Source organism: Xenopus laevis, chromosome 6S (genome assembly GCF_017654675.1).
Source record: "Xenopus laevis strain J_2021 chromosome 6S, Xenopus_laevis_v10.1, whole genome shotgun sequence".
Lineage (NCBI taxonomy): Eukaryota > Metazoa > Chordata > Amphibia > Anura > Pipidae > Xenopus > Xenopus laevis.
In genome coordinates this window covers 109,990,613-110,018,064 of record NC_054382.1, presented here as the reverse complement: position 1 = coordinate 110,018,064, position 27,452 = coordinate 109,990,613, and the positions used below count along the sequence as shown (strand labels likewise).

At 38.8% G+C, this 27,452-nt stretch overlaps 1 protein-coding gene across 1 annotated transcript; it reads left to right on the top strand.

Moving 5' to 3' along the window:
• The first annotated feature begins 1,971 nt into the window (after positions 1–1,971).
• Positions 1,972–24,176, top strand: snx16.S (sorting nexin 16 S homeolog). The gene is made up of 8 exons (XM_018223828.2): positions 1,972–2,291; positions 4,924–5,340; positions 12,636–12,722; positions 14,327–14,475; positions 18,853–18,922; positions 20,019–20,155; positions 22,919–23,035; positions 23,666–24,176. Exons 2-8 carry the CDS (start codon positions 4,984–4,986, stop codon positions 23,769–23,771), a joined length of 1,023 nt encoding a protein of 340 aa, XP_018079317.1. The 5' UTR covers positions 1,972–2,291; positions 4,924–4,983; the 3' UTR covers positions 23,772–24,176.
• The last annotated feature ends 3,276 nt before the right edge of the window (positions 24,177–27,452 follow it).

Below are 27,452 nucleotides of genomic sequence, written 5' to 3'. Positions count from 1 at the left end.
GATCAAAAAAAGTTGGCCAAACCTATGGGGACCTTCCCCATAGGCTAACATTGAGTTCGGTAGTTTTTAGATGGCGAACTAGGGGGTCGAAGTTTTTTCTTAAAGAGACAGTACTTCTACTATCGAGTGGTCAAATAGTCGAACGATTTTTAGTTCGAATAGTTCGATTCGAAGTCATAGTCGAAGGTCGTAGTAGCCCATTCGATGGTCGAAGTAGCCCAAAAAACACTTCGAAATTCGAAGGTTTTTTACTTAGAATCCTTCACTCGAAGTTAGTGAATCGGCCCCTAAAAGATTTGGGCAATTTCACCCATTGTCATCTCTTAAATTAGCCCTTGTTCTTGGCCTTATTTGCACAAAAACTACTAGGGGCACATTTACTATGGGTTGAATATCGAGGGTTAATTAACCCTCGATATTCGACCATCAAAGTAAAATCCTTCAACTATCGAAGTCGAAGGATTTACCGCATTTCGTTTGATCGAACGATCGAAGGATTTTAATCCATCGATCGAACGATTTCCTTCGATCAGAAATTAGTTAAAAAGCCTATGGGGAAGGTCCCCATAGGCTAACATTGGTGCTTGTAGTTTTACCTGGCGAAGTAGCTAGTCAAAGTTTTTTTCAAAGAGACAGTAATTTGACTATCGAATAGTTGAATAGTCGAACGATTTTTAGTTCGAATAGTTCGATTCGAAGTTGAAGTCTTAGTCGAAGTAGCCAATTCAATGGTCAAAGTAGCCAAAAAAATACTTCGAAATTCAAAGTATTTTTCATTCTAATCCTTCACTCAAGCTAAGTAAACGTGCCCCTAGGTGTAAAAAATAATAGGACTAACTGCAAAAAACAATAAAAATATGACAAAGAGGATGTAAAGACAAAAAAATAAAATCCCATTTTTACTTTCTTTAATGAAAACGAAACCTATCTCCAATATACTTAAATTATAAAATGCCTACCTTTTTTTAAGACACCTGACTGTATGCAGTGAAATTCCCCCTTCGTTTTACTTGCTCTGACTGCTGCGGATAGCAAACTTGAGACAGTTCCTAGCTGCTCTGCAGGGAAACAATTATACTTTCAAACAACAGGGGGCAACCCCACCAGCCGTGCAGAACTTAAGCAGCTTTGTTTGTTTCCCTGTAGAGCAATCAGTGACTGTGTAGAGATTCGTATTGGATTTTATTTTACATCCCCTTTACTGTTTCCAACTCCAGCTGCAGGGACAAAGATCATGGAGCCAGATTTAAACAGATAAACTGGGATTATCATGGAAGGATTATTTTGCTGCAGTCACTGGTTCTGAAGAGTATGAGAAAGTTTGTATTAAACAATACAAAAACTATAAAATCCACATTAGATTAGATGACAACACAGGACCCAGTGCAGTCTGCCTATTCTGATTATTAATCACTCTTGCTGTATCGGCTTCTATGGCAGATATTGTTTGACTTTGGTTGTTTTGATAATTTATGATAATCTCTTATCAGCCCAGACCACACTGAGCATGTGCACAGTCTTGGTCTTGCAAAGATGTTTAACAAACTTACTAGATGGTGACCTTCTGTGGCCAACTTTGAAAGCATAAATCATTTGTTTTATTAGGCTTCTGGTGAAAGTCATGTTTATGTTTAGTATACAAAATAAAGCATTTCTAGCCTTATTCTACTATACACTTTAGTTTCCCTTGTCCCAGTTCACGTAATAAAAACGTTCCTTTTGTCGTCAAACTGGACAAAGCACTGTTGGCAAGCACACAATAATTAAATGCCCCAGTTTCCTGCCAGCTTTGAGCAGAAATGGTTAATTAATTCTGAGGAAATATTAGGAGCTGACGTTGCTGACTAACACTGTCTGCAACTAACCCGAAAGAAAACTCTTCTTCTTTCCTCTGACAAAAGTAGGCGGTAACAGCAGAAGAAAAGCAGATTGTGATTGGCCCGAACGCCGCTTCTGCTCGTGATGCGTCACGTGTAGTCCTGACTCCAGTCTCGCGAGATGAGACTTGCGGCGTAGGCGTGTTCTGAAAGACAGGAGGCGTAAGGTTGCACAGTTAGCAGTTTTGTGGAAGTAGAGATCCAGGGCTGTGTTCGGAAAAGCGTGACTATTCGGGCTCTGTGCATTTACGTGGATTACAGGGTGAAGTTTAAACTTCCCTCCCAGTCTATGCAATCCCCATACGGCCCCCATCTGTACAGAAAACTGTGTAGGAAAGAAGATGCTGGTACCATAGCAACCGCCCTCCTGTCAGAAGTCTGCAGCTCACTGAGAGCTGGGAGCCAGTAATCCAAGTAAGTAGCCACAGTGGGGCCAATGACTTGTTTTATATGTCAATGTCAGGTTCAGATCAGTAGTACACAAATAGTATTGGCAGGACATTGAGCAGTGTGTGGGCATTTTTGATTTCCTGCCCCACCAATACCAGCCTAAAAAAATCCACAAATTAGACAGGTTTGAAAATTTTGTTGGGCTTGAATCAGTGTGGTTCTGTCCAGAAATATGGGGGATCAAATACTGCGGGGTTTACAGGGCATGCACTCTGGGCAAATATGTCGTTGACATTGCTGTGTACGTTTAAACCCTGTAGTCTGAGGCAGAACTCCACGACGTGATGTTCTGAGATGCGTCACGCTGAGAGGAAACGCAGGCGACCAGTCGGAGGTGCCGAATATAATGTAAGTTATAGAAACATCGCAGTTACAAACTACATGTATCCGACACGACTGTCGGATGCAAACTCTGCACGCTGCGTCTTCATCTGAAAGTCGGATGCATGTAGTTTGATGTTTCAAATTATACCCGACGCCTCTGACTGGTCGCCGGCGTTTCCTCGCAGCGCGACGCATCTCAGAACATCGCCCAGTGGAGTTCTGCCCTAAGGGGGCTATGTAATGAAAGACACTGATTGCCCAGGAGCAGTAACACATAGCAACCAATCAGCAGGTACTACTGGTCCATCTGTTTAAAAGCAAACATCTTATTGGTTGCTGCTGCTCCCGGGCAAACTTAGGGGGTTATTTATTAAAGGAGAATTCAACCTGTTCTGAAAAAAACCCATACACCCCACCCCAGGTAAAACCCCCTCCCCCCAGGGAGATGCCCCATACTCCATACTTACCCCTCGGCGCAGATTCTTCCAGTGAAGTTCCACATGTCCATCTTCTGCGTCCTCTGTAAGCTGACTGCAAGATCAGTATTTCTGCGCATGCGCAGTTGGAGCAGTTTGCGTGGAATTACACGGATATTGCCGAGGACGCAGAAGATGGACGTGTGGAACTAAGCTGGAAGAATCCGCCGGCGAGGGGTAAGTATGGAGTATGGGGCATCTCCCCAGGGGGTAGTTAGCCTAGTTAATTTCTCCTTTAAGGTGGACCTGTCACCTACACATAATAAGCTGCATAATAAAAATAATTTGCAAATTAAACGTGGAACCCAAATTCTTTTTTTCGTTAAAGCATCCATACCATCCATACCTGAAAATAATTTGGAATCATTTCTCAGGGCGACAGGTCCCGTTTAAAGTCCAAATGCCAAAGTAAGTTTTTCTTACTAGATCATCAAAATTTTTAGTGGGAAAAAAGCTCGACATTTTCAAGATTTATTTATACCCCAAGAATGGAAAAAGTCTGAATCTGAAAATCCTACAACTCAGACCTGCCGAGGTTGTATATAATTTGGGCTTTTGAGAAAAAAACCGAGCAATTCGGGGAAAAAAAGACTGAAAAAATCATATTTGCGCGTTTGTCCCCAACCTGATTAAATTGTGCTTTTTTTTTAATAATAAATAAGGTCCAATCGTGGATTTTAGTTTGGTCCAGACTTTTTTTTAATGAAATAGTCGGGAAAATTAGAATTTTGATAAATAAGGCCCTTAGTGTCTTACATATGTTGTAAACTTTTTTTTCTTTTTTTGTAATCTTAGAATACCCGTATAATATTGTGTATGCGTGAGGAGAATCTGGAAAAATTCTAACTAATGCTCTCAGGCTGGGTGTGGTTGCATGTTCTGAATTAATCTGAGACTGGCATAGTGCCTTCATATCAATGCAGCATAGTTTCTGGTTGTTCGGTATTTACTAGCTGTGCAAATATTTACATAGTGAAATCAAGAGAGAATCCATATAGACCCCTTTGTTTTAAAAGATTGCCATGAATCAGGGCTGCAATGTGGTGAACTCTCATCGTTTTACACCGATACAGTACTGCAGTGGATTTCAAACTGTGGAGCGGGCTATCAAGCCCCAGAGCAGTGACTGGGGTCCCAGCCTGATGGCCAGTTGGGGTTATATTTGGGCAGAATGACTCTTTGTTCTCATGATTGCCCAGTCTAAAAGTCAGATGGGGAGCAGATTTAGGTTAATCATTTATTCTACATATTCATGGAAATACATTATGGCTGTATAGCTATGGCTACAACACAGTTCTCATCTATTATCTATTACTTCGGTATAAGCTAAATGTAGGACCTTAAAAGGTTGGTCGAACCTGATATATCTATAACAAAAAAAAACAGTTGGGTACTGTATAAATCACATACAATAAACCAAATTATCACGAAAAGCATAAATCTATCGAATCATTTAGGATAAGCTTACCGCTTTCCAAGTTGGGTCCGGTTGCTCATGCCCCAGACCTTCACCATAGGGGAGTAGTTCACGACAATAACAGCATTAGGCAGGCACCAATCCGAACGTCCAACAAAAGTAGAATCCATGAGCCAAAAATTGAATATAAAAATATAATACTTTATTTTACACTACATCTAAAAGGATAATGTATAAATCACAACACACTAAAGCAAACAGTTTGTTGTTTTTTTTCTAGCACTTGTACATTTATGGGTTACCTGTTGTAAAGGGACGTGTCATTTTGCAGCCATCGCTTGTAGAGTTGTTCAGTTCTCTTATTGTTGTTTTTATTCAGATGCGGCTGTTTTGAAGGAGTTGTTTTGAGTTAAGAAACAAGCTGCAAGGATCAGAGAAGATGGCCGCTCCCTTTGTTCCTGTCCCTGTTCCAATAAATAATTCAGCCTCGGGCAACATGACAACTAAAAGCCAAAGGAGTTCTTCTCTTGGAAGCACCTCAACAACTTCAAACTCTTCAAAAGAACCACCTGATGAACCTAATCCCAAGAGCTACAAAAAAATGAGTGCGCCTGACCGGTTAAGTTGTTCAAGCTCGGTTTGCACTAGCCCTCTTGTTAGGACTAAGTTTGATTCTTCAGTTGAGTATTGCACACAGCCAAATGCTGATGAGTCTGCTTCTGAATCACTGGAGGAGAGGCCATCAACTCCAACTATTTTAGGATATGAAGTCATGGAAGAAAGAGCAAAATTTACGGTGAGTCTCCCTTATAGGTATCTTTCCTTCAGCAAGTAGAAGGTGTTTAAATGGAAAGGTAAACTCACTGGGGAGTGACGATAATTTAGACACCCCCATGAAGCCTAAACACTAACCTTCTGCCAGAGACTGGTGTGCTGGTACTTGACTTGGGGTCCTATGCCACAATTTGTTCTCTTCTACCCAGTAGTCTTTGTACTATTTTGGATGGCTGCATGTGTATTACATTAACAGTTGTCTGATAGGTGGTTAAAAAATAAGAGTGCCACTCCCCAGCCAAGTACAGTGAACCGTTGTGTTTTCTATTAGAAGAAACACTGCCCCATGGTTAACTTGGTAACCCTACAAGTTAAACTTTCCTTGTACTTAATGCCTTTACACAATAAGGAAAAAAATATTATGCTCTCATTTTATAGAGAAAAATAGTTTCAGGCTTTGTAATTTTCCTTTTTTCTTTTAATAAGTTATGGAAAGATTTGCAATAGATAAGGTAAGGCAGCACTCTGTGCTTTTACCCTAATGGTACCAAGAGACAAGAATTGTTTTATTACATTACATTTCCAGTAACAATTTATTTGAAATGCACATTGGCATTTTGTTCCAATCCATTAGTTTGTTGCTGTTTCTGTTCTAGTGGTTACTGATGATTCAAAGCCCTGTGTAATTGATTGGTGACACCTGAACAATTCAAAAGACAGGCGTCCATTAGACTGACTGGCAGAACTATTGACTTAACCTTGAAAATGCCAAAAAGCATCCAGGGAAGATAGAAAATGGGATTTGTATCTAGCGCTCAATTTTTTACAGTCTTGTTGTTCTGGTGAGAGGAGGCTGCTGTGAGTTAGACAGACCCATGGCACACTCACAGCAAAAAAATGTACAAAGTGAATTGGCAGTTGGAGATGGGCCATTAGCCTAATACAATGGTTCAAATACTGTGGGGCTGCTTCCCAGAGGGGCTTGAAGCATTTGCAAAGTTAAAGTCAAAATTAGAGAAGAAAACATATTTGTTTTTCTAGATACACCTTAAAGCTCAGTTTGCGGCTCATTTAGGTTGAGATTTTTTATTTGTTGCTGTAGATCTACTTGAAACTGTTGTAGGATTTCCACCCTTTTCCATACCTGTAACATAAGGTATGTTACATCAAGCTTTGGTAGGCTTCATTTAACATACATTTATCGAAATAGATTCAATCATCCTTTGTCACTGTAATTGCAGGTTATATTGAATATGACATAACCAGCGGAGCTGCAACCACCTCCCCCCCTCCCCCGCCAGCACATCAGTCATTTTGCAGCTCACATGGGATTATTTATACATTTCACATGGTGATATGATATCCCTATGTATTAAGTTGGCCAGGGAAACTTTTTATCAACACGTGTTACTTTAACAATCCATGTTGCAAGGCCACAGTTTCCACAATGCTTTAAAGGGGTTGTTCACCTTTAAATTAACTTTTAGTATGATGTAGAGAGTGATATTCTGAGACAATTTGCAATTGGTTTTAATGTGAGTTATTTAGCTTTTTATTCAGCAGCTCTCCAGTTTGACATTTCAGCTATCTGGTTGCTAGGATCCAAGTTATCCTAACAACCATACATTGATTTAAATGAGAAATTGGAATATGAATAGGAGGGGGCCTGAATAGAAAGATGAGCAGTAAAAAATAGCAATAAAAATAAATCTGTAGCCTTACAGAGCATGCGTTGTTTAAATTAGGTCACTGACCCCCATTTGAAAGCTGGAGTGTCTCAGAAAAAGAAGGCAAAGTCATTCAAAAACTATAATAAATAAATAATGAAGACCAATTGAAAAGTTGCTTAGAATTGGCCATTCTATAACATACTAAAAGTTAACTTGTGAACCACCCCTTTAACTTGTACTAATACTTTCAAGTATTGTTGGCCTGCAGCACTGATCTGAATGTGATGTTCCTTTTTAATGAAAGTTCAGACAATGCAAACAGTGTGTGCATTATATATGTATGAGTATAGAGTATTTTAACTGTATTTTGCATTACATGATTATAAAATTGAATATCTGCCTGGCATATTATAGCCCATCATTACAAACTGGGCATGTGATAAATACCTTAGTCTAACAATATTAAGGTGGATTATCTGGATTTTTCAAAGCAGTCTAACAGGAAATGTGACACTTTTTTAAAGATTAAATTACGTTTTCTTCCCATGCTGCCTTTTGGTACAGTGGTGATAGATTTACAAGAACTGTTTGCTTTATTGTTTTTACATGGTACAGCTGCCAGATATCAAGGCCTCATGGCGGAATTTGAGTTGCTGCACGCTATGTTAGCACCAAGCTTAAGTATCCTTAAAGGGATACTGTCAGGGGAAACCATGTTTTTTTCAAAACACATTAGTTAATAGTACTGCTCTAGCAAAACTGCACTGAAATCCATTTCTCAAAAGAGCAAACAGGTTTTTTTATATTTAATTTGGAAATCTGACATGGGGCTAGACATTTTATCAGTTTCCCAACTGCCCCCAGTCATGTGACTTGTGCTCTGATGAACTTTAGTCACTTTTACTGTTGTACTGCAAGTTGGAGTGATATCACCCCCTCCCTTTCCCTCCCCATCAGCCTAACAACAGAACAATGGGAAGGTAACCAGGTAACAGCTCCCTAACACAAGATAACAGCTGCCTGGTAGATCTAAGAACAACACTCAACCGTAAAAATCCAGGTCCCACTGCAACACATTCAGTTACATTGAGTAGGAGAAACAACAGCCTGACAGAAAGCAGTTCCATCCTAAAGTGCTGGCTCTTTCTGACAGCATATGACCAGGCCTAAAATGGCCTGAGATGGCTGCCTACACACCAATATTACAACTAAAAAAATACACTTGTTAGTTCAGGAATGAAATTTTATATGGTAGAGTGAATTATTTGCAGTGTAAACCGTGTCATTTAGAAATAAAAATCAGGACAGAATCCCTTTAAGTATGATTCATAAATCAGGCCTGGAATTTAGACTGGCTGTAGCAAAAAGCCATGCCTAATCATGGGGTTTGAATCTGAAGTTGGCATTAGCACCCTATTACTTTGCTGGGTTGCTGCATTTATATTTAGCCCTCCTGCACTCCACCAACTCATGAATACTATCGTTTTTGTGATTTTTTTTTTTTGTATGCTGGCCATGCATGAGTCCAAACGAGATGGCACCTTGATGGTCAACATCCATATCATGTCAGCCGATGACGTTGCACAGGTATCTGTGGTTGAAAGGATTTATATTACATTGAGTAAGACTGAAGGCACTATTAGCAAGTGCTACTTGATGATACACTAGCTCATAGATTGCCAACCAGTGGCTCATGAGTAACATGTTGCTCACTAGGCCCTTGGATGTTACTCCCAGTGGCCTCAAAGAAGGTGCTTATTCTTGAATTCCTAGGCTGGAAGCAAGTTTTAGTTGCATAAAACCAGATGTACTGCCAACCAGAGCCTCATTTTAGACTGCCAGTCTGGATAGGAGCTACCAAATAGCCAAAACCCTTATTTGACACCCCAGAAACAATTTTTAATGCTTGTATTGCTCCCCAACTCTTGTTACAATTGAGTAAAAAAGGTTGGGGACCCCTGCACTAGCTGGAGAATGGTACACGCTGCTTCCGTTAGCAACACTCACGTGGCATTTGGGAGCTCTGTTTGTTGTTTTATGTAAAAGGCTTTTGTGTTTATTTCCTTTAAAGCTCTTAGTGATATCAGCAGGTAATGCATTTTCATGTGGTTTTATCAGTGCAATAACAGGAATATAGTTCTGACACCTCATTTAAGGAATATTTTAACTTTATTTGTATTGTATGGTATTGAAAGCAGTTCGGGTTGTTTACAGACCACAGACCTCAGTCTCTTCATTCAGGATTTGTGCCAGTCAGTTATTCTGTTAGATTTTACTTGTACTGGAATCAGTTAATTGAGTGAGCTCTTATACTTCTAAGAAAGGGAGCCCCCCTAAAAACTATAGTGGATCTGTCAATGAAAATCTGACTCCCAACTCCTGTATGAAGAGAAACAGATGCTGAGAAAGGGATAGTGACTATAAACTTGATTTTTTCAGAAATTGGTAAAGAATGTTTAACCGATTGTATTTAGAAAGTTTCTAATGTCAGTATGATGAAGCTTTTATGAAATTTTCATTTTCACAATAGTTCTCTTTTAAAAAGAAGCTTAAAATAGACTTGAATCGTGACTGATTGTGAGGTTAGGTTTTCATTATCTTTTTGTATGTATTTTTTAGTTTAACGTTTCCTGGATGTTAGTCAGTGATAGCTACAGATTAAATGTGTGGATATTATTTTAAAAAAAAACTCCCTTGCACTAATCCTTTTAACATCCAACCTGTGGAATTTAGTAGCCTCCTTTTTTTTATTCTTTCCAGCCTGCAACTATTTAATTATTTGGGGCTCACTGATCCAAGAAATTAAGTAAACAGATTGACTATGTGGCTTCAGTTTAATTGTTTTTGTTTGTATTAATATTTCTTTTCAGTCCCTTCCCTGCTCATCTTCCACTTCAATTTCAAACTTCTCCCTGTCTGCTAGGTCAATAACAGTTAAAATTCGAAGTCTAAATAAAAAAAATATGAACACCAGAAGCAAATTGTTGTCTCATTCTCATAACACCAATCTGCTTTACCTTTATAGATATGACTTCAGCTTGTTAAAATCTAACGAAATAGTAACAACAAAATGCCTGTGTTTTAAAGTAATTAAAATATAATGAACTATTTCCCTACCCTGGTAAAATGTGTGTGTTTGCTTCAGAAACAGTGGAGCTTTAAAGTTTGTGAACCCTTTAAAATGTTCTGTATTTTTATATGAATGTGACCTAAAACATAACCTGCTTTTCAAACAAGTTCTAAAAGTAGATGAAGAAAACCTAATTAAACAAATGAAACAAAAATGATTATATTTGGTTATGTATTTATTGAAAAAGAAAATTATTAATTAATTAATAACATGACTGCATGTGGTTAAAGTAAGTGAATCCTTAGGATTATCCTATAATTTGAAGGTGAAATTGAGGCTGGTGTCTTCAGGTGTAAGTGAGAGACCCTGTTTTATTTAAAGAACAGGGATCCAGCAAAGCCTGATCACACACACAACATGTGGATGTGTATCATGGCTTGAACAAAGGAGGTGTCTGAGGACCTCAGAAAACGGTCACACGACTGTTTAGGGTAAGGCCAGACGAGGAGATTCGGGGAGATTTTGTCGCCTGGCGACTTATCGCCACGTCTTTTGCGCGACTATCTCCCCGAACTGCCTCAGCGTCTTTTCCCCATAGGCTACAGCGCAAAATCGCCTGCGCTAATGCACACGCGGCGATGCGTTTTCAATAGTCGCCCAAAGTTGCCTCAGTGAGGCAACTTTGGACGACTATTGAAAACGCATCGCCTCGTGTGCATTAGCGCAGGCGACTTTTCATTCTAGCCTATGGGGAAAAACGCTGAGGCAGTTCGGGGAGATAGTCGCGCAAAAGACGTGGCGATAAGCGCCAGGCGACAAAATCTCCTCGTCTGACCTTACCCTTAGAGTTTGGATTCCACAAATCAACAGTCAGACAAATGGAAGAAATTCAAGACCATTGTTACACTACCCAGAAGTGGTCGACCATCAAAGATAACTTAAACTGCAAGGCATCTAATAGTCTAAGCGGTTACAAAGAAACCCAGGGTAAATTCTAAGCAACTGGAGGCCTGTCTCACATTGGCAAATGTTGATGTTCATGAGTCCACCATCAGGAGAACACTGAACATCAATGGTTTACATGGCAAGACAGCGAAGAGAGAGCCAGTACTCTCCCCCAAAAATATTGCTGATCATCTACAGTTTGATGATATGGACTAGCCAGAAACTGGAAGAATGTTTTGTGGACAGACGGAGCCAAAGTAGAACCTTTTGGCTTAAATGAGGAGCGTTGCATTTGGACAACAAAAAAACTACATTCCAGCATAAGAACCTTATCCCATCTGTGAAACATGATGGTGTGAGTGTTCTGATTTAGGCCTGTTTTGCTGCATCTGGGCCTGGACGGCTTGTCATCATTGATGGGACAATTAATTCTGAACTGTAGCAGAGAATTCTAAAAGAAAATGTCAAGACATCTGTCCGTGAACTCAATCTCAGGAGACAGTGGGTCATGCAGCAAGAAAACGATCCTAAACATACAAGTCGTTCTACCAAAAAATGGTTAAAGCAAAATAAAATAAATGTTCTGGAATGGCCACATCAAAGTCCTGACCTTAAACCAATTAAAATGTTGTGGAAAGACCTAAATTGAGCCATTCATGTGAGGAACCCCACCAACATCTAAGAGCTGAAGCTGTTCTGTATAAAAGAATGGACTAAAATTTTCAATGCGCAGGACAGTTACAGCAAGTTTAGTTGCAGTTATTCCTGCACAAGGGAGTGACACCAAATACTGAGCAAAAGTATTTAAATACTGATTCACTTACCGTTTTGTGTTCATATAAATAGTAGTCCAACATCACTACCATGATCAATAAATAAATAATTTACTAGTAGGTGTAGTAGAGTAATAGAAAACCAACACACCCAACAGTCATGACATGCTGCTGATTTTGTGTCATTGAATCATTAATTGATAATATCAGTGTTCAAAATAATAGTTTGTTCCAAATAATAGCAGTGTGGAGTTCAATTAGTGAGGTTATTCATTCTGTGGGAAAAACAGGGGCCCTGTTGTGTAACTTGATTAAAACTTAAAAAATTGATTGAACAGGGGAAAACAAATAAATTAGTGCAGAAAATGATAAGATGCTCTGCTAAAATGATCTCAAATACTTGAAAATGGCAACCAAAATACTGAAAGAAGTTGAAGAAAATGGAAAACGACCATTGGAATGGATAGAAGAATATCCAAAATGGCAATGCCAATGATCAGCTCCAAGAAGATCAAAGAAAGTGTAAAGTTACCTGTGATACTGTTACAATTAGAAGACGCCTATGTGAAGCCAAGCTATCGGCAAGAAAGCCACCAAAGGCCCATTGTTGATAAAAAGACGTGTGCTGAAGAGGTTCCAATTGGCCAAAGAACATATTAACTGGTCTTAAGAGAAATGGTGCAGCATTTTGTGGACTGATGAAAACAATGTAGCTTTCAGTAAATTCCAGAATTTAGCTGCTGTAGAAACTGGCATGTTGGCACCCCATGAATAAAAACTCAAATATCTGATTTAAAATAAGTGGTTGAGCAGAGATTCTCTCTCTGTATTACCTATATATTTTTTTTTTTCTTGGCAGGTATACAAGATTTTGGTAAGAAAAAGCCCAGAGGAGAACTGGGTTGTATTCAGACGCTATACTGATTTTTCAAGACTTAATGACAAGGTAAGTAGAAAAACTTTTGCCGTAGAATCCATTAATTCTATTTTTATTTCCCTTTAATACTTGGCTACACTCCTGCCTTTACTGATAAACAGGCACCATGCATTAGCTCTTCTGCTTTATTCTCTTCCCTCTCCAGTAAATTGTAGTCATAGATTGTATGTGCTGATGAATATAGCTGCATTTAACTTTATGAATTAACCAATAGGAAACAACGAGACATATTGCCAAAGAAGTATATTATAATTTGAGTAATCCTTCCAGAGCGTGTCTGAAATGGGTGGTGACTGGCAAACAGAATCAGACAAACCAACAGTTACAACGATAATAGTTAGTTAAAAGATAATGACTGAATATATCATGTTTACTTAACTCTGTGAAGCGTTCTTTAGCAACTTTTTAATTCATTTGTTTGTTTTATATAATTGTTTAATTATTATTTACACTGCCTGTTTGCTAGTGTAAATTGGAACCTAGCAAACAGATAAGTGACATTCCAAACTGGAGAGCTGCTAATTGAACTTTTCAAAAAAGAAAGTCAAAAATCACAAAAAAGACCAATTGCAAATGGAATAGAATATCACAGTCTACATCATACTAAATGTTTATTTAAAAATGTACTACCCCTTTAAGCAAATGCAGTTTCTAAACTCTGAGATGGAAAAAAAACCCCAGGTCATTAGATAAGTACATAGTAGTCGCAATACAAAGCCAATTTCTGGCTTACATTTCATTCCAGTAATTTAGTTAAGAATTTTAATCCTTTTATTGGCAAAAAGGCAGAGGCTTTTCCATAGCATATCCTGTATAATTTACCTGCATTCATTTCAGAGTAGGGTTTAAAAATGCCCTTCAGGCCCTGCTCAGTCATGTTTTGGCTTTTGGCAGAACTAACAAAATATATTGGAATGTAAGAGAAGGTCCTGTTACGTGATTCAAGTTAGAAGTTCTGAATTCTGTAATTCGTCTCTCAGTCAGTGGATAATTTAAACTCTTTGTAGCTCCAATATAGGTATGGATCCAAATTACGGACAAGCTGTCTCTAGGGTTGCCACCTTTTTTGGGAAAAAATACCAGCCTTCCTATATATTTAGATTTTTTCCCTATTAATAACATTGGGGTCAAGCATCATTTTTACCAGTCCGGCCAGTAAAATACCAGCCAGGTGGCAACCCTAGTTGTCTCTCATAGACTCCATTTTATCCAAATAATTTACTTTTAATTCCGAAAAAAAACATTTTTAAAAATGATTTCCTTTTTCTCTGTAATAATAAAACAGTACCTTGTACCTGATCCCAACTAAGATATAATTAATCCTTATTGGAAGCAAATTTAGCATATTGTGTTTATTTAATGTTTATATGATTTTTTTTTTTTTTTGTTTATATGATTTTCTAGTAGACTTAAGGTATGAAGATCCAAATTAGAGAAAGATCTGTTATCCAGAAAACCCCAGGTCCCAAGCATTGTGGATAACTGGTGCCATACCTGTATCTTGATCCCAGATTAAAATTCCAAAAGTCATTAATTTCTGATAGCATAGAATAAATTTGCATATATTTATTGATTTGAGAAAATCTAACCCTTATTGTGTTTTATTTCATTAGCTGAAAGAAATGTTTCCAGGCTTCAGGCTTGCACTTCCACCAAAGCGCTGGTTTAAGGATAATTATGAATATGACTTTCTGGAAGAGAGGCAGTTGGGCCTCCAAGCGTTTCTACAGAACCTGGTTGCTCACAAAGACATTGCAAACTGGTAAGCTGCATATACTCTTTTGTAGGCTCCCTTTTTGTAGGCAACCACTGAAGCTGATTGGAGTTTAATGTCACAAGCAAAAGGGATTTTTTTCTTCCCTCTACACATCATCTTACCAAGCCAAAGTGTACTGAATTCATAGTTCTCTGGGAACTTTGGGGAATGTTTAAACCTTACACAGTACAACAATATATTCACTTTAGAATGGAGCTGCTTTCTATCAGGCTGTTGTTTCTCCTACTCAATGTAACTGAATGTGTCTCAGTGAGACCTGGATTTTACTACTGAGTGTTGTTCTTAGATCTACCAGGCAGCTGTTATCTTGTGTGTTAGGGGGCTGTTATCTGGTTGCCTTCCCATTGTTCTTTTGTTAGCTGCTGTGGGTGGGGGGAGGTGATATCACTCTAACTTGCAGTACAGCAGTAAAGAGTGACTGAAGTTTTTCAGAGCACAAGTCACATGAATGGGGCAGCTGGGAAACTGACAATATATCTAGCCATGTCAGATTTCTCTTTTGAGAATACTGCTGGAGCAGCACTATTAACCTTTTTTTTCCCATGACAGTATCCCTAACAAGTTAAGCCATGTTGCAGTAAAGCTTACAGGCTATAGTGTAAATTACACTCTTCTGCTTTGACTATTTTGATGCTTGCTTGTATGACTTCATTTTTTTATTTTTTTAAATTTAAATATACAAATTAGGATTCAGATTTAAGGTGCATTGAGTATCCCTCAAATTACAAAATGGTGAATTTCTACAATTAGGGGGCACCAGTGTCATAAACAGGCTCACTGAGTAATTACATTTTATTGTTATATTGCTGAACCAAATATGCAAATGTTCCAGTCAAAATACTGACTGTTATCAGTTCCGTCTAAGGAGCTCTAATATTCTTGTGAATGTGGCCATCATTACCTCCTTCACCCAAATTCATGCCTAACTACTTCATCCAAACCCATGCTATCAACATGCGCACGGTTCTTCTGAGTGTGTCCATTCATTTGACACAGGGACACTACTATTAGATTCCTTTTGCATTTTCTGTGCACCTTATACCATGAATTTGTGGGGCCTGTTATCCAGAATGCTAGCAACCTGGGGTTTTCCAGATAACAGATCTTTCTGTGATTTGGATCTTCATACCTTAAATACTTCTTTATCCAGTCCTGACACTGCAACTGATTTTTTTTTTTGTCTAAGGGTAGAGGTTAATAAACCAAACAACTCTAACTTGGCTCTATTCCTTATATACCAGTGGCAATCACTATTAATAAAGCCTTCTAATGCTTTAATGGTTTAACGATAACTGCTCCAAAAATGTAGAGTATTACGCTCACCCCTTATCCACGAAAGTGAGATGAGTGGATCACGGAGTGCTTGCCGATTTTTGATCTTCGGGGTAGAGGATGTTTATTAGAGAGGAATCTATAGTACATGCATTATTTTAAAAATCAAATTTGCTAAATTCTTTCTTTAAGTGGAAACTATTTGATATTAAAAGTTTCTGTTTGTGATCGATATCCTTTAAAATGTCCAACTTGCAGACCTGTCTAAAAGTCATCTGAAATGTTTCTGCATAACCAGAAATCTCATTTAAAAATGCCTGCTGCAGTGCTTTAACATTTCTTAAAAAAAAATAGTCAATTTCATACACCTGAAACACAAGTCTGACACCAGAAGCTACTGAAGAAAGGCTTCAAGGCATATCAATACTAGGGATGGGCGAATTTGACCCGTTTCGTTTCGGCAAAGATTCGCCACCGGTGAAATGTCGCAGATGCCCATTAAAGTCTATGGGCGTCAAAAACATTTTGTTGCGCGGCGAAAAAAAATTGACGCACGCCGCCATACAAGTCTATGGGTGTCATTTTTTTCGGTGAAAAAATTCGCCCATCCCTAATCAATACATTTTTGCCTGTTTATTTGTGATATCTTGGGATTAGATCGAGCTCTTATCCCAGAGAGTTCACAAACGTTTCCTCAGTGCTGTTAGGAGTAAATTGTTTCACAATGATTTCCCTGAAATAGTTATTTCCTTAGCAAACATTATATTGTTGTATAAAAATACAAAAATGTATCTGTACATGGCTGGTAGTTTTTGGATGTTCTATATTCAATGTGCCTTATGTTCTATTATTCATGAGTTCTTTTAAAGCTCAGATAGTACAACAGGCTGCCCTGTTTGGTCGAGTACATTCAGTAAACAACAGCCAGAGAGGTGGAAGGAGGTCACTTGGAAATTTCTGTACACGGAACAATGTTGTTCAGTGACCCCTGAAATAAAAGATCTTGCCGTTGTTGTAAAAAAAAAAACCTGAATAATCTCTTACTGTACAAAAAAACTTCCCCTATCTCACAGACTTGGATCTAGAATCGTCAGTAGCTTAGAAAAAAGAACTGAAGTCTGAATTCAGTTCAGCTCTCATTTAAAGGGTTGAACAGGATAAATGTAAAAACTTTAATTTTGTAGGCATAAATGAATACTATATGGTGCTGGGTTCATTTTGGGCAACAAATTAATTGGTTTAGATCAAGTGTTTTATTATTACAGAGAAAAAGGAAATCATTTTTGTGAATTTAGATATTTTGAGTAAATGGAGTCTATGGGGAAAATTAACTAAAGTGCGAAGTGGCTAACGCTGGCGAAAATTTCACAAATTTACCAACAGTGACCCTGGTGAAAATTCACAGAGCGAAAAAATTTTTTAGGTTGTCCGCCTTCCCCCCAAAATTTGTTAACATATGGCACCTTACATATACTGTGGGCACATGTGTAGGGCATTAGAACACTTATATAAACTTTTATTAAGTTTCCCTGGTCTTGTGTAGTGTTCTGTATGTGCTGCAGCATACACGTCCATTCAAATTTCAATTGGGCGCCGGATGCAAATTAGCTTTCGCTAGAGCAACTTCGCTTAGCCTGACGAATTAACGCTAGCGCAACTTCGCTACCTTTCGCCTCCTGATCACAACTTTGGATTTTAGTGAATTAGCGGCGGCCTGGCGAAAATTCGCCAGGCGAAGGCTGCGCTAGCGCAACTCCGCAGGTTAGTGAATTTGCCCCTATGTTAGACGCCCTTTCTGTAATTTGAAGATTTCTGGATATCAGGTTTCCAGATAACGGTTCACGTATGGAATCCCTTATCAGGAAAGCCATTTTCCAGAAAGCTCCAAATTATGGGAAGGCTATAGACTCTATTTTAATCAAATAATTCACATTTTTAAAAATGTATACAAATATGGGACATTAACATGGTGAGAAGTCCATATTTTATTATTTTCCTTCCCTACTGAGGTCGCTATCTGAACTTGGACCTTTAGTTAAACAGCAGCTTTCAGTATATTCTGGCATTTAGCTGGCTGCAGAAATTGGCATTTTCTATAAAATTTAGAAGAGTATAATGCACTAGCACTTTCTTGTTTTTAACACAATATGTCTTATTTAAATAAAAATATTGCATCATGCACAGATCAAATAAATTCACATCTATCTCAAATGCAAGCGTTCGGGTAATGGTTTAGATATAGATAGATTTAAGATGGCCACAGACGCAAAGATCCGATTGTACGAATCAACAAAAATCTGTATGATAAAAGTCCTTTTCAAATTAAACATGAAATCCAATTTCTGTTTTTTATTAAAGCATTCATAGTTGTAAGTTCATTTAAAAATCTCAGCTGTCAATCAAATATTGTCTGTCCCTCCTCTATGCCAGTGGCATAGAGGCAGGGCAGACCATTACTATGTCACTGCTCTCCCCACATTCCCCCGTTCTCTTTACCATTTAATTGTGTAGCCAGTACATAGGGATGGACATTGGGTCCCCCATTCTGGTGCACAAACAAGATTCTGAGATGACACAAGGCTTGTGTTAATAACAGTGTCCACAAAATGGCTGCTGCCTGCTTGTTATAATTATGAATTTCCAGACTGAAGGAAACAAGATTCAAATAATTTATATAGTGTAATTAAAGTTCATTTTGCTTGACTAATGTGATAAAATAGGATTCTGAAGAATTTTTTTGGGTGATAGGTCCCCTTTAAGCGCTTAAGTAAATTGTCTCTTCCCTGCAGCATTGTTCTTGTGTTTCCACTCCAAGCATTACAACCTCTCTTACATTGGTTTTTGATTGCCTTTAAATATGTTACAAAATTGTACATAGCCAATTAGTTCTATTTTCCTTTTACACTACCAGGTTAATAACAATGATTTTATGTTTCTGTCGATTTGCAGCAACCATTTTTAAATCTAAGTGCAATAAAAATCTGTTGTTCTATGGGAAAATGAAAGTCTGAACTTTCTAGTAAAGTAATGCGCTTTGCCTTGTTATATTACCCATGTGGGCGTGCTGTGAAATGTTTCTGTTTTATTTAGTGCATCAGTGAGATTATTTCTTTGTTTGGACGACCCCCCTGGTCCATTTGACAGCCTGGAAGAGAGCAGGGTGAGTCAATTCACTTATTGTGCTACGGGTAAGCACTGAAGTAGATGAGAAATTGCAAGTGATACAGCAGATGAGGTCACGTTGGGGGAAAAAACCTGGTCAAAACCTTAAATTGGCATAATTTCCCAGAATGTATAAACTCTCCATAAAAAGGTCCGCTTGGATTGGATATACTTGCCTAGTGATAACTTTATTTTCCTATGATGATGACAACAATTTCCCTGTTGTGCCTACTAGTAGCAGGGAAGTAGATCTTACAAATTTGTCTAATTGGAAGCTCCCTGTCTCATCCATAACTGGCTAAAATCTAAATTGCAGAAGCTGATAGCTGTGAACCTTCAAGCTCAGGTCTTAGTAGCATCCTCTTGGTACTTCTCTGCAACACTATTCTCCTTAAACCACAATTTTTGGTTTGTTTATATTAAATTCAGTTGGCTAGTAGAAAACTTTGATGTACATACACAATATAAATATGCATTGTTATAGTGTCGCATTAAAACTAATGTTTTTAATAGTGTAGGAGGGGTTTAGTGATTTTTGGCCTGGCATGGTGCAGAAAAACCTCCTGCTGGAAATTGAATCAGACACAGGGAAACCAATAGCATTAAAGTGGGGGTTCACCTTTAAATTAACTTTTATTGTGTTATAGAATGGCCAATTCTAAGCAACTTTTCAATTGGTATTCATTATTTAATTTTTTTAGTTGTTTGCCTTTTTCTGGTTTCTTCTCAGGTTTCAAATCGGGGTCACTGACCCCATCTAAAAACAAATGCTCTATAAAGCTACACATTTATTGTTATTGCCTACTTTTTTTATTACTCCTCTTTCTATTCAGTCCCTCTGCTATTCATATTCCAGTCTCTTATTCAAATCAGTGCAGGGTTGCTAGGCTAATTTGGACCCTAGCAACCTGATTGCTGAAATTGCAAACTGGAGGGATGTTGAATAAAAAGCTAAATAACTCAAAACATGAAAACCAATTGCAAATTGTCTCAGACCAGCACTCTCTACATCATACTAAAAGATAATTTGAAGGTGAGCAACCCCTTTAATATGTTTGGGGTGTTTTTTTATTCCTTTTTTTTCTTTTTAATAGGCCTTTTGTGAAACTTTGGAAGAAACCAATTACAGACTTCAAAGAGATCTTGTAGAAAAGCAAAAAGAGCTTGAAACTGTGAAAAAGCTGTTAAATGAGAAGCAGCAGCACATTGAAGTGCTGGAATCCCAAATAAAGTGAGTAGTAAATTAATATATGTATACAAAAATATCTATTTAACTCATTGGCTTCCTTTAAGCCCTTTGGTTCTACTGGGTGTCAGATTTATATTTTTGGAGACTCTTGCCCCCGCATGCTGTGTGTGGGTTTTAACACAGCCTGGGGGGGGAGGGGTGGGCACGGGAAGCTACAGAAGGACCAGAGGTAACAACCTGGAAATACTGCAGGGCTGGGCCGAAGCAAGGAGTCTGACTAAGAAGGAAACAAAACTTCTATTTTACATTATCCTGACTAAATATACTGATTTATTTTGTTTGAAAAAAATTAAAAAGAAAATCATGTAAAGCCTGGATTTTGATTTTATATAACATTTTGCAATTAATATTTGCAATTAAGTCTTTCTCGATAAAGTGCTCCATGACTAATTTAATCCTGAATGCATTTAACTACTTGTTTTTGTGTTTACTATATTATTGCAATATATTTATAAGATCTGTATCTACCCTGCTTTGCCACAGAATTTTTCTAATTTGCTGCGCTGCTACAAGCAATGAATATCCCCAAAATGCTTTCACACCGGCTATTTACTTTATTGCGAGTGGCAAAGCATTTCAGGGAGAATTATTGCCTGCGATGCACATATTTAAATGTGGCTGAAAATCTCCCGGTCTGCTTTAGCCTAAGGGTAAAGTCACACTGAGCGTTTCGGGAGATTTAGTTGCCTGGCGACTAATCGTCTCGTCTTTGCGGCGACCAATCTCGCCGAACGGCTTCCCTCACTCTTGCGCTGGCTAAAATTAAAAATCGCTGGTGCTAAGCACACGCGGTATTCGTTTTCCAAAGTTTCCTCGTGAGGAAACTTCGGGTGACTTCGGAAAACGAATCGGCGCGTGCGTTTAGCACCAGGATTTTTCATTCTAGCCAGCGCAAGAGTGAGGGAAGGCTTAGGATGAGATTGGTCGCCGCTAAGACGAGGCGATTAGTTGCCAGGCAGCTAAATCTCCCCGAAACGCTCAGTGTGACCTTACCCTAATACTATTCAGCAACTGATTTGAATGAGCCTTTGTAGTAGCACAGTTCATACCAGATATTTGGAGCCCTAGGTTTAAGGTACATATAAACTATTGTGAATCTGACAAAATGTAATTCAGTAGAATCTTTTCTTTCTGGCATGGAACCATTAATCCCCGTTATGCATTTTCAGGCAGCTTGTCATTTTTAAAGAGGGGAATCTTTCAGTGTAAATTCCAGCTTTCACTGTGATTATCAAGTGATGAAAAAGAATGCAATTTCTGGTACATCAAATAAAGAAGCATCACACGCAGGTCCCATGGTGTGCATGACCTATATAGCAATGCATTAGCTGGAAAGGGTATAGGGTTGTGCTACAACTCCAGTGAGACTTAAATGGCTCAATAATTAACATTTAATCTGCTGGACTTTGTCCCTCTGCAACAGACAAAAGGCAGATGTAGGTGATGTAATGCTTTTTTCTTGTAGTATTCCTATTCCGCATTATGATATACTTCCTCCCTTTCATTACCAGCTTATTTTGCTCCACCATTGCTATGAGCCCATTACACTCTATCTTTTCTCCACACTGTTGTAGTTAATGAATATTGACATCTTTAAATATTTGTATATAGCTATTCTTTGGGCTGTTTCGCAACTTTAGAACTGTAGCACTTTAAAGGGGAAGTAAAGTCTAAAATAGAATAAAGCTAGAAATGCTGTATTTTGTATACTAAACATGAACATGAACTTACTGCACCACAAGCCTAATCAAACAAATGATTTATGCTTTCAAAGTTGGCCACAGGGGTCACCATTTTGTAACTTTGTTCAACATCTTTGCAAGACCAAGACTGTGCACATGCTCAGTGTGGTCTGGACTGCTGTTCGGAGGCTTAGGGATCGTCATAAATTATCAAAACAGCACAAGTCAAATAATATCTGCCAGAAGCTGATACAGCAAGACCGATTAATAATCAGAATATCCAGACTGCACTGGGTCCTGTGTTGTCATGTAATCTAGTGTGGATTTTATAGTTTTGTATTGTTTAATAGTATATTAGAGAGAGGTTTCTTTTTCACTAAAGAAAGTAAAAATTGGATTTTATTTTTTTGCCTTTACATGCCCTTTAAAGACTGTTACATGATTTTATAAGCCAGCAGCTAGCCAAGTATGTTTAAGCAAACGGCACACATGTCTGCCCACAGTTTCTAAAGCATAATTTAAATCTGTGATTTGGTTATAAAATGTTCAATGAAAATTGCTGTTAAAAAAGAACTTGTTATAAGGCCTGTGTATTGGAGACTACATTGGGTCCCACCATTTTAAAAGCTTGTAGTAATCAGGGAGTACAAATCTAATCTGCTGCGTGTCTCCGTATGTTGTAAACCAAATGTAAACAAAGCATGATTTGTAACAGAACATAACCTGGATTGCCTCATCACCTAAACAGCACAACGCTACCCTCTTTCATTTGCAGGCCAGAACTGGCATGAAACATCCCAAGCAGTAGCCCAAATTGAGCTGGTCCAATCATTTTGTCCTTGGACCAGTGATCAATTTATATGGTACACAATGGAGATCCAACCAATGCAATCCTTGCTTGGTGGTATTTTCCCAGCTGTATCGGCTCATTAATGGCCAGTTTCGCATTTAAGCAAAGCAGTTTCCAGCCATGAACATGCCATTGTTTTGCACATCAAGAAAGGCAACTGCAGATTCAGAATTGGTCTGTATTTCATTCTCCCTTTTTCATTGTATTGTACAGGCAAATGGCAACAGGAGAAGCGAAGGCACGCAGACTGTCTGGTGAGGAAAGTGTATGCAGCGGAGAGGTGGAGTCCTCTGCCATAGAGGCAGACCAAGCCACTGCCACAGACAACTGGTACAGTATTTCCATTCTACAGATGTTCCAACAACAGCTAGAACCGCAGTACCATTCATATCTAGTTTAATAGATAAAGCAATATCTTTCGTATGATTGGTTAATTAGGGTCCCCTTAGGTGCTTGATTTCTTTACGTTGCAGTTGCACCTTTGGCTGCAAATGGTGTTTTGGACATAAACTTGCTCAGCATGCTTAAGGGTCAGTCCACACTAGCAGATTCGAGGAGGTTTAGTCGCCTGGCGACTAATCACCTCTTCTTCTGGGCGACAATCTCCCCAAACTGCCTTTGCGTGTCTTCCCATCCACTATAATGAAAAGTTGCCTGCGGTACAGCACACACGGCACTTAATTTCCAAAGTCGCCCGAAGTTTCCTCGTGAGGCAACTTCGGAAAACGAAGCGCTGCGTGTACTTTAGCGCAGGCAAATAATCTCCCCCCGAATCTGCTTGTGTAGACTGACCCTAAAACACAGTTAACCTTTAGCTGGTGGTTGCTTTCAGTGGGACAACCTCCTGATAAGATTTTTTAGTCCCTATTTTTACATTATAACCTGCTTTCTTGCATAAATGTAAAATTGGAAGTTACAGTTGCACCCAATAAATGCATACCTTATTTCTTCTTGTTTCAGTTCCTATAAAGGCAGTCAAGAGAACTGCTGGAGTGAAGCCTTGCATGCAGACAGTATACCGGATATTGAAGTCGCTGAAGTTGCAGACCCTGATGAAGTCATCTGATGTGATCAGCTTGGGCTTTTCGTTTACATTTATCAGGATATTCCACCCTGAAGTGTAAGGTCACCGACGTGACAACAGAGGTGCCTACCAGGATTGTTCAACAACTTTCATATGGAAAAGGACCTTTAAACATTGCTGCTTTGAAATAATCCTTTTCTAGGCGGATAAAGGAAAAACCACAAAGTAGGGTTGTTAACATGAGAAAAGAGTAAATGTCATATTGAAACTGCTGAAACCTCACTGATTCCTTGAGTGGCAAATGGCATAATATCCAGCACTTTTGATTATTTTCACATATAAGAATGGTCATTTCTTTGGTGCCACAAATTGCATGCCCCAAATTGCCAAGACAGTGTTCTTTTATTTATGCACATAAATATGTTTTAGGATGTCCATGAGCTCCTTTTATCCCTTAAAGGAGAAGGAAAGCTGCAGAGGCATTTTATTGCCAATAGATTTGGCTGCAATAGTGCAAGCTAGAATGCTAGATTAATTCTGTAGAATGTTTCATCATACCTCAGTAAAAAGCTCTAGAAGCTCTCTGTTTGTTTAGATAACAGTTGCCATACTAGCTTGGTGTGACATCACTTCCTGCCTGAGTCTCCCTGCTCACTCTGGGCACATAGATTACAGCAGGGAGGGGAGTAGGGAGGTGGAAAAAGAGAGGGAGAGAGGTGCAAACTGAGCATGCTCAAGCCCTAGCCTTGGAGGTTTATGATGAAAACAGGAAGTCTGATACAGAAGCCCATGTGTACACAATAGAAGTAAAGAAAATGTTTCATTTGACAGGGGACTCAGCATTACTTTGAGGGTTTACTGGTATATTTAAGTGGACCTTTCTGATAAGGCTTACTTAATTTTAACCTTTCCTTCTCCTTTAAGATATTCATAGGAAAGATATTGAATGGGAGCACCTACCATCAAAAGAAGAAGCATAAGGTGGTGTGCAGGGTCAAGTAGTGTAACCTTTAAGATATTCAACTAAAACTCCCAAAACACTCCTGGATAACTGAGTTTTAGATTGACAGTATCTATAGGGTCACAGGGGGGCTGTTTTAGGAGGTACAGAAGTAAACATTGTTTCTCTTAAACATTGGTTAGTTAGAAAGTCCTTCAATGGACATTTTTTATTTTCACCAAGAACATTATTATTGATAGTTGACAATGAGCACAATCAGCTTTGTGTATATTGATCTAAACCTCTAGAGCGATATGTATGCCTTTTCTTCTGTATTTATAAGCAGTAGCTGGGAGATGTGTGTTGGTAATATGCCGTACACAAGAAAGAATATAATTATCACTATATATATTTTGCACTAAACTTTATTGTGGGATAATCAAGCTGGAATATATATTTCCCCACAGCTAGGTGTCCAGCTCTTGATGTCAGTTCACTCTTTTGTAATATTTGCCATATTTAGCTGGTCTTTCTATGGTATAGTCACCACCTTTGTCTTTTGTTATAGAAGTTCATTTTTTAATGGTGATATTTTTATGCATTTCTTAGGGAATTGAGTTACAAACTGTAATTCATGTTGCAGCATCAATGAATGTTTGTTTCAAGGCAAGTCTATGTAAATTACCAAATGTATTTGTTTGGGAGGTGTTTTTTGGTTGGGGGGGTAGTGGTATGATGGAAAGTGGAGTCAAAATTCCAGTAACCCAACTGTTGTTAATGGCTGATCCTATCTGCCACTCTGACTTAAAAGAGAAGGAAACCCGGTAGAGAAAAACCCCGTACCCCCCACCCCACGTAGACCCTCCGCCCCCCCGGAAATGCCTCATACTTTATACTTACCCCTCGTCGCAGATTCTGGCAGCGGACTTCATGGCATTCATCTGACTTGGAGATCGGTATGTCGGCGCATGCGCAATTTGCCGGTTTGCGACAACCGCGCATGCGCCAAAATTGACCGAGATTGGCGATTTCCCTGTCAGCTTACCGAGGAGGGGGGTCTACGTAGGTTGGGGGGGTAAGGGTTTTTTTCTACAGGGTTGAATTCTCCTTTAAGAGCTTTCTGGGAGTTATTCACAACTGTAGATCTGCACATTGACATATCTAATTCAGGGGGATTTTGTGAAATACATGAGACTCTGTACTGATGTTTAGTGTAACATATAACTGACAGTAGGCTTCAACTCCAACGTGCTTGGTCCAAGAAATGTGGCCTGCCTAAAATTCTATATTCAGTGTCCAGTAATGAGAGACAACTGGTTATAAAGCAAGTTTTATAAACTGAAATACTTATTTCTCTATTTGTTTAACGGAAGTTGCCCTTGGCCATTTACAGACTATCAGTGTTTGAATCATTGAGCGTAATAGAATCCCATTTTTACGGTCCCTGTGAAATGGAATTTCTATCCAAAGTAAAATTCTATATTGTATTATTGTCTGACCTTATGGTTTAAATTTGGATCTGAAGATTGAAGTTGCAACAACCTGTGGGATTGGTCAGTGCAAATCAGTTGCAAGTAATTCTCTGTGAGCCAACCAACTAGAATGCTTCCAGATGAAATATGAATGAAAGTTCCAGTGCATTTATGGCCTAAAGCTTTGTGTTTTGATTGTATGAAAGCTTTATTAATTAATCCCCATTCTAATAAGTATCTTCACTTCAACTCTTAAACGGTTAAACAGGTCATGTTTTACTCATATATGTAGAAGTAGATGTAGAGTTCAGTCTGTTCCCATGTAAGAATATACCATGTGTTTCTTTACCCCATGAGCTTGAGTCTCGGTCCATTGATTAAATCTGTGCTAGCTAGTAAATTCGCTAGCGAAGTGGACCTACTCTAGCGCTACTTCGCACCCTTACGCCAGACGGAGTTGCGCTATGGCGAAGGGACGTAACTACACTAATTCACTAACTCGCTCATTTTACTGAACGTTACCTCTTGCGCCAGACTTGCCTTCGCCACCTCAGACCAAGCGATAGATACTGTAGATAGGACTTGCTTCAAAAAAAGTTGAAATTTCCCAAAAACGCTGGCGTCTTTTCCTTTTTTAAGGGTAATAGGCTGAAAAAGATAGTACATTTTTTTGGGGGCACCCTCCTTCCCCCCTACATTTCCTAACATAAGGCACCTAAACTATACAGTGGGCACATGTATAGGGCAAAATAACAACTCTATTTATTTTATGAAGCTTTCCCAGGCTTGTGTAGTGTAATGTATTTGCCGCTACATATATGTCCATTGTTCTTTAACTTGGCGCCGTATGCAAATTAGGCATCGCTAGCGTTAATTCTCTTTGCTTGACGAATTAACGCTAGCACAACTTCGCTATCTTTCGCCTCCCTGCGCGCAACTTCAGATTTTAGTGAATTAGCGGCGCCCTGGCGAAACTTCAAAGTGTGGCGAAGGCTGCGCTAGCGCAACTCCGCAGGTTAGTGAATTTGCCCCGAGGTGTACAGTACAGTATGCAGTTCACAAGCCTAAATTTGCATGGACATATCTGGGGCAATATGCTGGTACCTTAATGAATATTTAAAGAATAGGATCATCCACGGTTAAAAGGAATCCGTTGGGGCAGTGGATGTCAGACTTTTTCAGATTAGTTATCACATGAAGGTGCAACCTTTAAAGGAGAACTAAAGAAGTAGCTAGAAATGTTGTACATTATATTTTGTGCTTCTGTACCAGCCCAAGGCAACCACAACCCTTTAGCAGTAAAGATCTGTG